This window comes from Chinchilla lanigera, unplaced genomic scaffold, assembly GCF_000276665.1.
Source record: "Chinchilla lanigera isolate Chin_1 unplaced genomic scaffold, ChiLan1.0 scaffold00017, whole genome shotgun sequence".
Taxonomy (NCBI): Eukaryota; Metazoa; Chordata; class Mammalia; order Rodentia; family Chinchillidae; genus Chinchilla; species Chinchilla lanigera.
In genome coordinates this window covers 1,150,340-1,165,636 of record NW_004955418.1, presented here as the reverse complement: position 1 = coordinate 1,165,636, position 15,297 = coordinate 1,150,340, and the positions used below count along the sequence as shown (strand labels likewise).

Sequence of the window (15,297 nt, the reverse complement as noted above, 5' to 3'; positions counted from 1 at the left end):
GCCGTGGGAGCCCGGGCGCGGCTGGCGGGCCGAGCGCGGTCAGCATGGTGGGCCGGACCCGAACGCTCTACCTCCCTCGCGGAGCCTCCCGGTGGCGCCTGCTGTCCCCGCCCCGCCCGAGACGCGTGGGGTCAGAGTGCCTTAAAGCGGCCGCGTCCCCTCCCTAGCCGGCGGCGTTGACAGCGGGAGAGACGCGCCGACCCTGTCCCTTGAGCCCGGGCGGGGAAGCGAGCCCCTGCGCACTCTGGGCGGGACTCCAGGCTCTGACTGACAGGCGCGAAAGGCGGCGGCTCGACCCCACCTAGCGCAGGTGAGGGCCTCGCCTGAAGCCCAGCGTCGCAGTGTGGCAGTGTGCGGTTCAGGGTTTGAGCCAGGAATCCAGATTTTCAGGCCAGGGACCTTACGTCTTGCCTGCGATTTCCTCGCCCCAGTTCCAGCCGACGACTTGCCATCACTCCAGGGGAACCCCCCATGGTTTTCCCCAGGTAGAGTTCTTGAGCTTTGTTGACCCCCGGTATCTCCCAAACCTTTGGAAGAGCTAGAGGTCACCCCCCAAAAGTGGGCTGGGGTCCCCGGATGGTGTCCAGGTTAGAGCCTTTGCCCCGGTGAGGCCTAGTGGAAGGGCCCAAAGTGGGCAGCTGTAGCCTTCGCAAGCTGCCTGAGCACCAGAAACAAGCCGGGAAAGCCTTGTGTGGTCCCCCTTTTAAGCACCCCGAAGCAAGGACAGCCCTGTGCTCCCCTCCAGGGTTTACAAAGCCCTCTCCTGTCCCCGCAACCTTCAGTCCTGCCCTGGAGCCTGGCACTGCGGGGAAGTAGCCACCACCTGTCATTGTCTTATGACAATGGGCACCATTTGCCCTTAAACTTCTGGCTTCAAGGTCCTGCAATGACTCAGCCTCCCCTGCCCTGGAGCCAGAGCACTGGCTCCTGTGCCCACACTGACCAAGCACAGGTCACACGCAGCTTCAGCAGCCTCGCTGGCCCCTGCCAAGGTGGCCCCGTGGTCCCCCGGGGCACGTCAGTGATAAATGGTTGTAGCTATCACATCCAGCTCTTTTTGTTCAACTTGAGCAAACCCTTGCCCTTTCCCAGATGTCTTCCTCACGTCACAGACACAGCACTGTCGTTCCCCCTTCCTCTCATTTCGGAAAACAAGCTTTGAAGGAGCTGAAGCTGCAAATGAGATTCACGAGGGACGTGGCTATGAGATGGTGGTGACTGGTCTCCCAGATGGTCTTTGGAATGGTCAGTCAGGGCTCTCGCTCTCACACACACACCTGCTCTGCAGCCCAGCTGGCAGGGTTCACACCGGAGCACTGTGGTTCTGGTGGATGTTGCTAGGGTACCCAGGGCTGTCTGCAGCAGAAAACCCCTCAAGCGCTGGGCAGTGCCCACTACCCGAGGAAGGCCCTGCCCCATTCCACAGGGCCTACAGCCACCGTGGGAGGGAAGGCTGCTCAGGGGCTGCAGGCTGGAGTGGCAGCCCTTTCTGGGCCCAGGCGTAGCTGGCAGGCGGTGCCGCCAGGCCTGTCCCCTCCACTCAGTGCCTGGTGATCCGACTCTCACTCAGGTCACTGAGGACCTGGAGACAGGCAGGCAGGCAAGCAGAAACGGCTGCTGCCTTTTTCCCTGCCCTTTCTCTGGAGGTCACTGGGGGGTGAGGTAACCCATAGGGATGGAAAAGGCAGGGCTGGGGCTTCCTAGACATCGAAGACAGAGGTTGGGCATTATAGCCAAAGAATAGGAAAGCTACAACCATTTATTTTTCCCTGAGGCGCTGGTGGTTGCGGGGCTGCCGCGTCCCAGAGACTTTCTTGTGCTTCCGGTCCAGCACCTGGGCCATGTAGCTCTCCTGCTGCTTCTGAATCCGGAAGTCAGATATCTGATTCCTGCAATGGAGCCGGCTGGTCGTGGGCAGTGGGTGGTGTGCGGCCCAGGATAGGGGCCACAGGTGGGGCTCCCCACTTCTGTCAGCAACCCCCGGCCTGGCCCAGGCCCCTCACCTGAAGATCTGTTTCTGCTGGCTGATAACTTGCTGTAACTCCTTAATCTCATTCTCTTTGCCATTAAGTACATCTTCCTGCTTTGTAATGTGAGACTCAATTTCTGTGGGGGAAGAGAGTCAGGGAGGAGGGGTGGCTTCCACCCCACACAGCCCCTTCCTGAGCTAAGGCTCCCTTCCCTCCCTCCCTCACGGGGGCTCCCTGTCCAGGGCTCTCCATGAACAGGTGCTGATACTTCAGTATGAAGGCGTTTATTACGGAGTCTTGGGGGTGGCAGAGTCTGGTGGTTACAATTCTAATGCGGATCTCACCCAGGTGAGGGCGGGCGCAGGTCCGTGGAGAGAGGCGGGCAGCTGCAGGCCTATAGATGTCACCTCCATGGTGAGACCTCCCTTAGTCTAAAGATTACAATTCCCCCAAACAGTTCCTATCAACTTTTCCCTGTTTACTTTCCAAGCTTTTTTTTTTTTTTTTTTGTCTTTTTTGAGACAGGATCTTGCTATGCAGTTCAGGCTGGTCTTGAACTCACTTTGTAGCCCAGGCTGGCCTCAAACTCGCAATAATCCTCCTGCCTCAGCCTCCCTAGTGCTGTGGTTACACATGTACACCACCATGCCCGACTCTTTCCAAGTATTTCTATTTTTCTCCTTAGTGTCTATATCTAACATACCACATAGTTATTGGTCTTCTGAGGTAGGGTGTAAAGTCTACAAGAACAGGGATTTTCATGTTACTCACTGCTTTATCCCTAAGGCCCGAAACCCAGGCACATACTGGGTGCACACTAAATACATCTGTGGAATGAATGAACAGGCTCTCCCTAGGGGCTTAGAACTTGGAAACATCTAGTTCAGCAATCTCAGTCCAAGTGAGGGCCAGCTGGTCACCCAGCCCCGAGCTTCAGGGGTGGTGGAGGATGGGAGCCCTACCCTCAGGAGACGGCTCCACAAAGGAAAGTTAGGACTTGGGAGTAGAGACAGCGGTTGGGCCAGGTAAGGCAGGGGTAAGCTCAGTGGTGCAGCACCCACAGCACACACAAGGCCGAATTCTGCCCCCAGCACTACAAAGAGAAGACTCGGGCTGGTTAGAACAGGGCAAGGCTGCATTCAATAAAGCTCATACTGATGAGAAAACATCCCACTTTGGGCCAGGTGCCTCCCTTTTCAGACCTGTGTCCTCATCTGTAATATGGGGATAGAACCCCTAGACTGCAGTGGGGCGTGAAGGACCCAGTGAGACACTGGTAGCAAAGACCAGGCCCAAAGTAGACACACATTAGATAAAGGGTGACTTTGTGTCTTAGGTCAAAGTCAAGGGAGGCTGCAGGGGTCCATTGGGGCATCATTCATAAAACCGCTCCTCAGGAAGCCCTGGAAGATTCTGCTTCACAGAAGGAAACTCCGCTGCCTTTAAAGGCTGAAGATTAACTAGGACTTGAACTCTAACAACACAGAAACGCAGATGCATTTAGGGTTTCAGAAGACCTGGTACCGAGTCAAAGCCCAGCATGAAGGAAGAGGGGAGAGGATGACAGCATCAGCTGAGGCTTCTCTGTTTGTTCCTTTGAGCCTGTGTCTTGCTATGTAACCCACACTGGTCTTGAGTTTGCTCAGTGGCTGAGGTTGGCTTTGAGCTCACTGTTCTCCTACATCAGTCTCCTCAGTGTTGGGATTACAGGTGTGGTCACCATGCCTGGCCTGGCTTTTTATTTTCTTTTTTGGTGCTGGTAACTGAGCTTAGTGCCTTCACACTGAGCTATATCCCCTGCTCTTTTATTAATTTGTTTTGAGACAGGGTCTCACTAAGTCACTTAAATTGCCAGGCTGGGCTCAAATTTTTATTTATTTATCTACTGGGGGAGGATGTGTAGTAATCAAACTCAGGACCTTGCCAGGCAACCATTGTGGTGCTGAGCTATATCCCAGCTGGGGTCAAGTTTGCCTCAGCCTCTCCAGCACTGGGGTTACAGGTGTGCACCAGCATGCCACATTTCCTCTACTTTGTGAAGTTGTTTAGGGAAAAAGAATTACAAATTTATATAACTCTTAAAACCTGTGGTGTCCAATCAACCAATGATTTAAAAAAAAAAAAAAAAAAAAAAAAACCCTTTGGAGCTGGGCATGGTAGTTAAATTGCCAGGGCAATTTAATGAGATCCTGTCTCAAAAAACAAAAGAGGAGTTGGGCTAGGTGGTTCACATCTGTAATCCCAGCATCCAGGAGGCTGAGGCAGGAGAATCACCGCAAGTTCGAGGTCAGCCTGAAGTATGTGCTGATTGCAATTTCTACCCTCAACTACCTAGTGTGACCCTCTGTCATAAAACAAAACAAAACAAAAACCAGAAAGAAAAAGGAAAGGGGGCTGAGCCTGTAGCTTATTGGTAGCACTCAGGAGGTTGAGGCAGGATACTGCAAGTGTGAGGCCAATGTGGACTATATAGCAGGACCCTGTCTCAATGAACAAAACTCCCTATGAGAACAATAAACAACATTGTAATTACAGAAACCAAACTGAAACCACACAGGGGACAGTGGTGGGTACCTGTGAGGGGAAGGTTCACAACACTAGACTGTCCCAGGTGAGGGCTTGTGGCCTATTGGAGAAGCTTAGGACATTCTAGCAGGAGGCAGCCAGGCCCTGACTCCATGACACAGTGGATGCAGAGCCCTGGGCCTGGGCAGGTCTCTGTAGAAGGAAATGGCCTGTGGAAAAGAAGTCTCTGGTTGCCCCAGGAGAGAGCTCCAGGTTCCTTTAGGGGAAGCCGGGGAGGAGGAGGACAGGAGACCCGCAGCCTTGGGTGTGGAGGCAGTGACTACCTGTTGAGTCCCAGGAGAACCTGGAAGAAGCTACTGCTTATAACCTTTTCAGCCTGTCAGTGGGCCTGGTCGGGTCAAGATGGCACCCTGCGGCCACTGCCCACTGAGAACTCTCACCAGGGGACAGATAGCTAGAGTGGTGGATGAGGGACACCAGGCCTCTCTTGATGAGGGGGCCCCCCAGGAGGGATCCCAGCCCTCTTTTGGGCCTGGGCTGTTTTCTGGCCTACTCAAGATCTGCTGCAGTGAACGGAGAAGAAACTGTGTGTGGAATTCATAGCTACATAAACTGGGTAACGGGAGGTCAGGATTCTGGCAAAATGAGAGGGGTTCCTGCTAGGCATGATGGTGCATGCCTGTAATCCCAGCACTTGGGAGGCTGAGACAGGATTGCTGTAAGTTCGAAGCCAGCCTGGGTTACATAGTGAGTTCAAGGCCAGCCCGAATTACATAGTGAGACCCTGTCTCAAAACTCCCCTATACACCCCCCGCACCCCCAAAAAAGGGATTTCTGAGGCCTCAGGACACTGGCTAGCTGACTCTGAACTCACAGCTCAGACTAAGCCAGTAAGTTGCCACAGGTGTGCTGGAAATGGGTGGCCCTGACATACCCTACTTGGTCTACAAATACTTTAAAATGTTTAAATAAAAAATGTTTAAATCAGTTGCCAACACTATACAGTCAGATTAGTTTCCATTAACTCTTGTTTTCTAGCTGGGTGTGCTGGTGCATGCCTGTAAATGCTAGCACTCTGGGAGGCTGACACAACTTTGCAAGTTTAAGCCCAGCCTGGGCAATTTAGCCACTTAGTGAGACCCTGCCTCAAAATAAAATAAAAAAGGGCTGCGAAGGCCTGGGTTCATACCCCAACAAAACAACACAATACATCTGGGCATAGTGGCACACGCCTGTCATCTCAGCACTTGGAAGGCTGAGCCAGGAGGATCGCTACGAGTTCAAGGACAGCCTGAGCTCCACAGTGAGTTGAAGGAGTCTGAACCACATAGTGAAACCCTGTCTCAAGCAAAATAAAACAAAAACCTTGGTTTCTAGTTCCTTTTGTAAAGATCTGGCAGTCCTGGGCCCCATTTCCACAGCACAGGTACTAAACGCCCCAGAGAGTGCCTGGCTCTCTGTGTCACCTGCTTCTCCCTGTGGAGTCCCTGACCCTGAGACTCACAGCCAGTTCCCCAACAGGACTTCTTGCCCTGGTGTTCCTCTTATAGCAGAAACATGAGTCAAGTGCACTTTTTCTACAATGGAAAAATAACAGGTGGACTAAGAAGGTGGTACACTTTAAGAAAAATGGGAGCACGCCCATTCCTTTATGGTCGTGAAGAATAGAGTTCATCGACTGCTGCCCTCATTTCCGTTGCCTGCCTGGTCCCTGAAGAACTTTTCGAAGGTGCTGTCCGCCTGCGGCTGCATGTATCCTCAACCGGGGACAGAAGTTGGGGTGAAACCCTGCTTTTGACACAGGCACTGGGCTGTTGGGAAGGAGCCCGTGTATGTTACCGTGCAAGGGAGCGTGGGGCTCCCGCCTACCATTGCACTTGGTGATGAGCTGGTCCTTCTTGCTAGACTCCTGCAGGACTCTGCTCTTGACATTGGAGAGCCTGGAGGGGAGGATGAAAGGTGGGCGGGCCAGTAGGCAGACAGGACCCTTCCTCCCCTGCCCCTCCTGAGCCCCACTCACGCTTTTTCAAAGGCCAACTTCTCTTTCTCCAGCTGCTTGGACAGCACCTCCACCTCACCAAGGGCAAACTGCAACTTCTCCTCTTCTTTGGCCAGGAGGAGCTTGGTCTTGGCATGGGCAGCCTTCTCTTCCTACAGGGGCAGCAGCAGTCACCTCATTACTGCAAGCCACCTTGTGTCTTCTAGGCCTGTGTGACCAGCCCTTTCTCGGCAGGGGGTAAGGGGGCAGATAGAAGCCACAGTACAGGAAGATTCTGGCCTCACCCTGGGGAACTAGAGGTTCTCAAAGGCCAAAACTCCATGGCTCTACCCAACCACAGAGATCTTGGGAAATGGGCAAAGATTAGATTGCAGAGGCTACTACTTACCGCCAGCTTCTTTTCCATAGCCTGAAATTCTTCTTTACTGACAAAATTTTCATCCTGGAGAACCATCTGCAACAGAGCTTGGCTCAAAGAGGGCTTGGAGCTGGGGTAGGTGGTGTAAGACTAGGGACAAGGACAAAGGCTGGATAATGGGTTAATGCCTAGGGCACCTAGGATGAGACAAGCTCTGGAAAGGGCGAACTCAGTTCCACAGACTCATTTAGGCCCAGCTCCAAGTCCTGCCCTCAAGGTGCACCGTGGAGGAGAGAGCTGGAACCCGCTCTTCATGCTGTGTATGCAATGATGGTAAACCGCACAGGCTGTGGCACCCAGAAGGGCCCCTGACTCAAGGGTCAGACTTGCTTTTACAGAAGGTGACTTTAGTCCTAAGGTCTGACTGCTAAATAGGATGGGCCAGAAGAGAAGCAGAGAGAAAACTGTGTACCAGACGGTGTGAACACACATGCCAACGCAAGCTGCCAAGAGAAAGATCTGGGTACCTCCGGCGAGTAGAAGGTAACTTAGAGCCTAGAGCTACGTATTTTGTTGAAATAGGGTCTTAGGGGAGTCAGCAGAGCACGCCTCTTGCTTCTTCCTCTCACATACAACTTCCCAGAAGGGAAGAAGTTGTCTGTGAGTCATCAGAGCAAGAAACACATGTGAAGATATTCTTTTCTTTTCTTTTCCTTTTTTTTTTTTTTTTTTTTTTTTTTTTGAGACAGGGTCTCACAGTGTGGCTCAGGCTGGCCTTAAACTCATGGTGATCCTCCTGCCTCAGCCTCCCAAGTGCTGGAAGTATGGGCGTGCACCACCACACCCTAGTTCTAAGATGAAGATATATCCTGAAGATACATTCTTATTGAGGCAGACAAATCAAAACAGAAAAACCATGGCACCCCGCTGACCACTACTGGAGCTCGAGCTCATCTGTGGCTCCAACTCTTTGGACCTGTCAGCTGGGGTTTGAGAAGAAAAAAGCAACACGACACAGTTGGCTGAAGGCCCTTAAGTCAGCTGCTCAAGGGCCAATCTGTGCTTACTGTCCTCAACAGGGCACTGCATGAGAGCACACGGGAGGCCAATCTCTGCCTGCACATCAGGGCCTTGGTAGATCAGTGACGTCATCGCCACTAAAAATGGAGAAGCTGGAGGGCAATGACGATCTCCTAAACCCAGCATCAATCAGGCAAAATGTTGCTAGATTTAGGTGAAAGTTCCCTGATAAATATTCGGGAAGCTCTCAGCGCTTCGGCTCCCAGCTCCCAGCCAGGATTCACAGGAGCCCGCCTCCTCCCGGCGACCCCTTCGCCAACGCTCTAGCCACGCCCCTTCCACCCAACAGGGCCTGGCCTCGACCCCAGCTCAGACATCAAGTTCGGCCTCTCCCCGAGCTCGTCTATCTGCGTACCACATTCTTCAGCTGGTGGATAAGTTCCTCCTGAGATTCAATTACGTCCCGCAGTTGGTCGAAGGCGAGGCACACAGAGCCCGAACCCCCCGGCGACCACCCAACGGGCGTCGCCATCTTTTGCCCCCGCCAGCTTGTTGGAAATGGCCGCGGCTGCGGGCCCCTCCGCCGTCACCCACCAATGAGAATGCGACGCCACAGAGCACCTTGGCAACGGGGGCGGGGACTTTCTCTGTCAGGACTAATAGGGCCCGCCTCTTAAAGGAGTAGCCTGGAGCCAAAAAGAAAAAAAAAAACCCTCAACCTCTGGGAATTTAAATTCACAGGAAATTTGCACGTTTATTGTTTCCCCACGCAATTCTGGGGTGCAAGCAGGGCCCTCCTACTTTTACTGTTAGTGAGCAGACAACATCGGGACAAGTCTTCTCCCCGTCTTGTTAAACTTCAAGACATTGATGTGAGAGCCAGTTTAGGCAGGCCTACATCCAGCTTCCTGGGGCTCTCCTACCCTGATCTCCACATTAATCCCACACTAAGAGACTCCGGCCTCCTAGAACTTGCATAGCACTTAGGATGCCTAAGCCTAGGCAACAAGATAGAAAAGGAAAGTAGCTACATCCGGGAGTCCTCTGCTGTGACACCAGGTTCTGGACAGCCCGAGTGGAGCTGTGCCTGACCCTGACAGGCTGGGGAAGAGATCAGAAGGTCTGAAGTGGGGCTTACGGAGAAGACGTTTGAAAAGCAGGCAGTGAGCACGGAGACCACTCAATCACCAAATCCCTACCGAAGGCTTCTTTTCCTCCTTGAAACCAGACAACATAGTGTCGCGGCACTGTTGCGCTTCATTAAACTTATTAGTACAGGTTTGCAGCACACAGTGACCACGTTCACTGGGGAAATCGGTACACACATAACACATCTTGTTCTTTTCACTTCTTTTCTCCTCCTCCACTCTCCCCCATCTCTTGGTCCCTTTCCATCACCGGGTTTTCTTTTTATTTAATTAACTTTTACTTGACTGTGTTTTGAAACAGAGTCTCTATCTAGCCCAGGCTGGCCCCGAACTTGCAGCAATACTACTGCCTCAGCCTCTGAATGCTGAGTTTACAGGGGTGCATCTACACGTCCAGCTTATTTTCCCTGCTTTTTTTTTTTTTATATTTTTGAGACAAGGTTTCGCTCTGTAATTCAGGCTGGATGAATTATGAACTTGAACTCACTTACATAGCCCAGGTTGGCTGAAAGTCAAGGCGATCCTCCTGTCCCAGCCTCCTGAGTACTGGGATTACAGGGGTGTGCCACTGTGAGATACCCTCTCCCTGGTCCTAACATCTAAGCACTAACCATCTGCTCCAGCCTAACTCAAGTGTCACCTCTGTCACCTCCTCTGGTGTTACTGTTTGGATCAAAAATGTTACCCTACCCATGGCTGTAATCCCAGCACTTGGGAGGCTGAAGCAGGAGGATTGTCTTGAGTTTGATGCTACCATAGGCTATATAGTGAGTTGAAGGCCAGCCTGAACTATATAGGGAGACCCTGTCTCAAAAAAAAAAAAAAAAAAAAAAAAAATGCCACCCCAAAACTTAACACGCAGCTTTGGAAAGCGATTAGATAGATCATGGGCTGCTAACCTTGGCAATGGGTTAATGCAATGGGGAGTTCAGAGCCAAACCTGCTGGTAGGAGGTGGGGCCTGGCTGGAGGAAGAGAGTCCCGGGGGAGTGATGCTGGAAGGGCGAGTTCTGTCCCCAGCCCCTTCTCTGTGTCTGGCTCTTCTCCTGCGCTCTGCTTCCTGGCTGCCGTGAAGTGAGCAGCGGTCCTCTGCCACGTCCTTCCACCACGCTGCTCCTGCCTGGGAGAGGTTGAGCAGGACTGCACTTTGCAGCCTGCCACTGAGCGAGCCAAAGTAAGTACCTCTTCCTTTGAGTTCTGTAGGTAAAGTGTTTTGTCCCAGCAACAGAAAGGTGATTCATCCATTTGGAAAGTATTATTTGGCTCACTATATGTTTGTTTTGCAAGGGCAAGCAGAAACACTGAAATGACACCCAGGCTTTGGAAGCAGATTTATTTACATCAACAGGCACTGATCAGGATCATTCCCAAAATGTCAGGCCCTGACCTCTGGTGGTCTGGGGCTTATATGGGATAAGCAAGCCGGAAGTACAGAGGCAGAATGGCTTATCAGTTGGGGATTGGTTTATACAATGTGCATCATAGTTTGTTTTTTTGTCTTTTTGAGACAGGGTCTCACTATACAGTTCAGGCTGGCCTTGAGCTCACTTTGTAGCCCAGGCTGGCCTCAAACTCGCAATGACCCTCCTGCCTCAGCCTTCCAAGTGCTGGGATTACAGGCGTGTGCCACCACACCCGGCTTACAATGTGCATCATAGTGACCAGTCATTTCTAAGAGACAGGACCAACCAGAACTGGAACAGGAAATATCACCTGGGCAACTAAGAAACTGAAGTATACTGGCTGGGGGTCATTTTCTGTTACATTTTATTTGTTTGTTTTGAGACAAAGTCTCACTATGTAGCCCAGGCTGTACTAAATTTCAGGATGATCCTCCTGCCTCAGCCTCCTGAATGCTGGGACTATAGGCAAGCTCCACCTGCCCAGCCTGTTGGCTTCTGTTAAAGGACCTAGAAAAGCACATTTCAATAGAACTTCAGTTTGGAAATGTTGTATATCTGCACCGTCCCAAAGGGAACGACTAGCCAGCCACATGTGGCTATGTAGCATTTGAAATGTGACTCATGTGCCAAAGGAATTGTTTGTTTGTTTGCTGGGTTTTGCTTTTTTTATCCACAGTCTTGCTGTGTATTTTAGGCTGGCATAGAACTCACTGTGTAGCACAGGCTGGCCTTGAACTTGTGATTATCTGTCTGCCTCAGCCTCCGTAGCGCTTGGATTACAGGCATTACAGGTATGTGCCACTATGCCTGGCTCCAAAGGAATTGGTTTTTAAAATTTAAAAAACTTTACTTTTTTTCTTTGATACCGGGAATGGAACCCATGGCCTCCATACTGAGCATACTATGTCATCAGCCTGTATTTTTCTTTTTTTCTTTTGGTCTTTTTGAGACTCGCTATGCAGCTCAGACTGGCCTTGAGCTCACTTTGTAGCCCAGGCTGGTCTGGAACTCACAACAATCCTCCTGCCTCAGCCTCCCAAGTGCTGGGATTACAGGCATGCACCACCACACCCGGCTATACCACCACGCCCAGACAGCCCGTATTTTTTTGAGACAAGATGTCACAGTGTCACTGCATTGCCCAGTCTGTGACTGAACTTGCAGTCCTGTTGCCTCAGCCTTGCAGAGTGGTGGGATTACAGGCATGTGCCACCCGCTCAGACTTCACATGTATATGTGTGGTGCTGGGGATTGTGGTGTGAACACATAATTGGTGAACACATAAAACAGATAAAAAACTGCTGGGCTTTTGAGTGGAGGAAAAAAATGTCAGTTTGACCCTAGAAAGAGAAACTGTGCTTGATTGTTAGTTTAGTTTGAAAACAATGTATATGTCTAAGAACATTCTGAACTTTGCAACACCTGCTTGCTGGAACTGATAGGTTCCGCTTTTCTTTTCCGCCCTTGCAAAAAATTTTTCACCTGCGCCAATCAGGATGTGGTTTTCAAACTTAAAAGCTCAAATTTTCTTCGGTTCGGGGCTGCTCAGCATCTCCCTGCGTGGAGAACAGACTGACAGCCGCCGGCCCGGCTAATAAAAGCTCTTAAAATTCCAATTTGGCTTCTGGTCTTGGTTCTTTATTCAAGGTAACCCCTTACAGAGATACAACCCATGTGCATGCTAGACAAGCTCTCTACCACTGAGCCACACCCTGACCCAACCATTTACATGTGAATCAAGACATGTGCTTAGTGGCTCCTGCCCTGCACATCGTGGGCCTAGAGGATGCTATGTGGGTCGTGTACCTCTGGCCCTCCAGAACTGTCTCCCAGGAGTGTTCACCTCACCCCTTGGACAGCCGTGCATTCCTCTGGGTTAGTGACCCGTCTTCCCTATGAACTGTGCTCCCTTCCTAGGTCTCATGTGGCACTGCTTCATGTCCATCCTCTGTCCCCCTGCCACAGGCTGCCCTTTGTCTCTCTGGGGCAAACCCTGGTGAGCAGGCTTGGTGGCCAGTGCCCTGGGCACGGCACTATGGAGGGACCAAGCTCACATCTGCAGCCCTGAGGGAGCATGAGGGCCGCCTCGGCGGGGGACCAGCCCAGTGTCCAACTCTAGGGGTCAGTAAGCACCCTGGCTTCTGATCAGCCAGGCCCAGGGAGGCTTAGGGTGGCATCACAAACAGCTCTGTGAGCCTGCCCTGCAAAGGCTGCCTCTCTGCACGGCTTATTATCAAGTTGGTGCTCCACTTCATTGCTGCATAACAAACAACCCCCAAATTATAAAAGCTCATTTTGCTCAGGAACCTACAACTAGGGCAGGATTCAATGGTGACAGATCTGCCCCATGCAGTGTTGGAAGTTCTAGAACTGCTGCTTCCAGGACGTTCACTCACCTGGCTGTCAGCTGGGCCCACAGCCAGGGCTGACGACCAAGGCTCTCACTTCCTTCTCCTGGGCTGCTGGGGCTTTCTCATTGCACAGTGGCTGAGTCAAAGATAGCATCCAAAGGGTATGGAAAATGCCGATGTCGCAGGCCTGGCATAATGTATTATCTGTTGTACAGAGGTGTGTGTGTGTGTGTGTGTGTGTGCATGCGCGTGTGCACCCACATTACCAGTGATGGGGCTACACCCTGGCTCGCTGCTGTATTTTTAGCCAGAGAGTCACAGTCTGCTTTCAAGGAGAGGGGACACACATGCCCAACCCCTTTTGTTTTGTCCTTTTTGGTGAGACAGGGATTGAAGCCTTTGCACGGAGAAGCATTACCCAGCCAGTGCTCCGCTGTCTAAGAGGAAGCTTCTGGGAGGAAGCGAAGGTCCAGCTGAGACCTGGGAAGATAACTGCGAGGCCCTTGGGAAAGGGGTAGAGGCAGGAGAGTAGGGAAGGGCTCTAGAAGATGGAAACACTGCATTCAAAGTCCCTGGGGTTAATATTTCAGAAAAGAAAAGGGATGTATAAGGCAATGAGGAGAGGCCAAGAACTTAGCAGAACTGCTAATCATGGTAGGCCATACTGAGGAATTGGTTTTTCTTCTGGGGGCAAAAGAAAGCTACTGAGCTGGATGTGGTGGTGCATGCCTGTAACTGGAATTACCCAGGAGGCTGAGGCAAGAGGGTGGCAAGTTCAAAGCCAGCTTGGGCGGTACAGCGCCTGCTTGGCAAGCATGAGGTCATGAGTTCAATTTCCAGTACCAAAAAAAAAAAAGCCAGCTCAGGCAATTTAATGAGACCCTGTCTCAAGAAATAGAAAGGGGGCTGGATGTGGTGGCACACGCCTGTAATCCCAGCGCCCAGGAAGCTGAAGCCGGAGGATTGCCAAAAGTTTGAGGCCAGCCGGGGTTATATAGTGAGACCCTGTCTCAAACAAACTCAATCAATCAATCTAGAGATGTAGCTCAGTAGGCCTACAATCAATTCACAGCACTGCAAAACCAAACCAAAACAAAGCACCTGGTTGCAGGGAGGTGTGTAGATCGGAGGGGGCCCTGTGCGCAAGCAGAGACACAAGGCTATGGCAACAAGAGTGCACAGCGGTGGCAGCCAGGCAGCATCAGAGGAGAAGCGATAGGTTTGGGATGTGTTAGAGGTAAGCATGGAGGGCTGTCTTGGTTCCTTTTCTCTCGCTGCTGAGACAAAATACCTGACACCCAGAATTAGGGAAGGAAAGGTTTATTTAGCTCACAGTTGGTGGAGGTTTCAGTCCATACTAGGCTGGCTCCAAGGCAGGGTGGTAAATGGCAGAGGGCAACAGTTCATGGCGGCAGAAGACAGCAAAAATAACAAGAGCAAAAGGGAGAGCAATGGCAAGCAGCCTCTTTCCCTTGCAATGTATGCAAGCTGCCCACCCCAGGGCAGGTGTACCACTCACACACATAACTCCAGCATTGGATCATGGCTCAATCATGAATCTAGAAGCCTGCCCCATGACTGCATGAGGATTTGGGGGGACATGCAGATGCAAACCATAACAAGGAGACATGGGGAAAAGGCCATCGGAATATTTGGTTGTCCAGGGTTACAATCACAAAATGTAATGGCTAAGACACCAGTCTGTTTTATGCGGTCCAGGTTCTCCAGTCGGAGATTATCTGCTCCTCCCATCGGCCAGCTTGGCTGCCTGGTACTCTCCTGTGCAGCTTTTCCACGAGGTCTCAGGGGAGCCGGATTGAAGTGGTGGTAGGTTTTCCCCCAAGTGCAAAAACGGAGGCTGCTAGTTTGGCCACTTTCTATTGGTTGAAGGGGATGAAAGGCCACCCCAGACTAGAAAGGGGCCACGAACGGGCATGAAGATTAGGTATGGTGAGTGCCAGCTGGTAACGCTGTTTGTGGAAAGGAAGTGTGGTGTGCAGCTTTCATGCTCCTCCATCTAAAAAGTGTTAGCTCATCTCCATAGGGAAGGCGAGTCCATGTCAGGTCTCTTCCTGATCCTTTGTTCCCCTGTGACATCATCCCACTGGGGAAGCTGAACCTAAAGCCTGGTTTTCTCACTAGATGTTTGTTCCAACAGCCAAGCCTTGGGCCTGGGTCTCACTTGTTCCTGACACTTATCTGAGAAACTCACCCTGCCTGGCACATGGCAAGTTCTTGCATTTTCCTGAATTGAATCTCACACCTTTTATCCCTCTAAGATATTGTGGCCAGATGAGCTCAAGCAAATGTCATAAACTGATTTTCCCAGTACTGGGGATCAAACCCATAGGCGCCGTCCCACTGAGCTACATCTCCAGGCCTCATTTTTTTATTGTGAAGGTCTCAACAGACTGTCCAGGTGGGACTTGAACTTGTGATCCTGCCTCCCTCTATGTTGGGATTATAGGTGGGTACTGCTAGCCTGGCACAACTATATTTTAAAATTGATTTCCCTAAATATGT

General features: G+C 51.5%; 2 protein-coding genes across 2 annotated transcripts in view; both read right to left on the bottom strand.

Moving 5' to 3' along the window:
* The window catches only part of Prob1 (proline-rich basic protein 1), a gene marked incomplete in the record, with an annotated part of 5,976 nt that extends 4,332 nt beyond the window's left edge, over nucleotides 1-1,644 (bottom strand). The window contains 1 exon segment of the mRNA XM_005382339.2: nucleotides 1-1,644. Coding sequence (XP_005382396.2) covers nucleotides 1-46 — 46 coding nt within the window.
* Nucleotides 1,645-1,739: 95 nt separating this feature from the next.
* Nucleotides 1,740-8,548, bottom strand: Spata24 (spermatogenesis associated 24). Its single transcript, XM_005382072.2, has 6 exons — nucleotides 8,289-8,548; nucleotides 6,884-6,949; nucleotides 6,517-6,647; nucleotides 6,366-6,436; nucleotides 2,004-2,106; nucleotides 1,740-1,889 (listed from the first exon to the last, which is right to left on the bottom strand). The coding sequence occupies exons 1-6, from the start codon at nucleotides 8,403-8,405 to the stop codon at nucleotides 1,760-1,762; spliced, it is 618 nt and encodes a 205-aa protein (XP_005382129.1). The 5' UTR covers nucleotides 8,406-8,548; the 3' UTR covers nucleotides 1,740-1,759.
* Nucleotides 8,549-15,297: the final 6,749 nt, after the last annotated feature.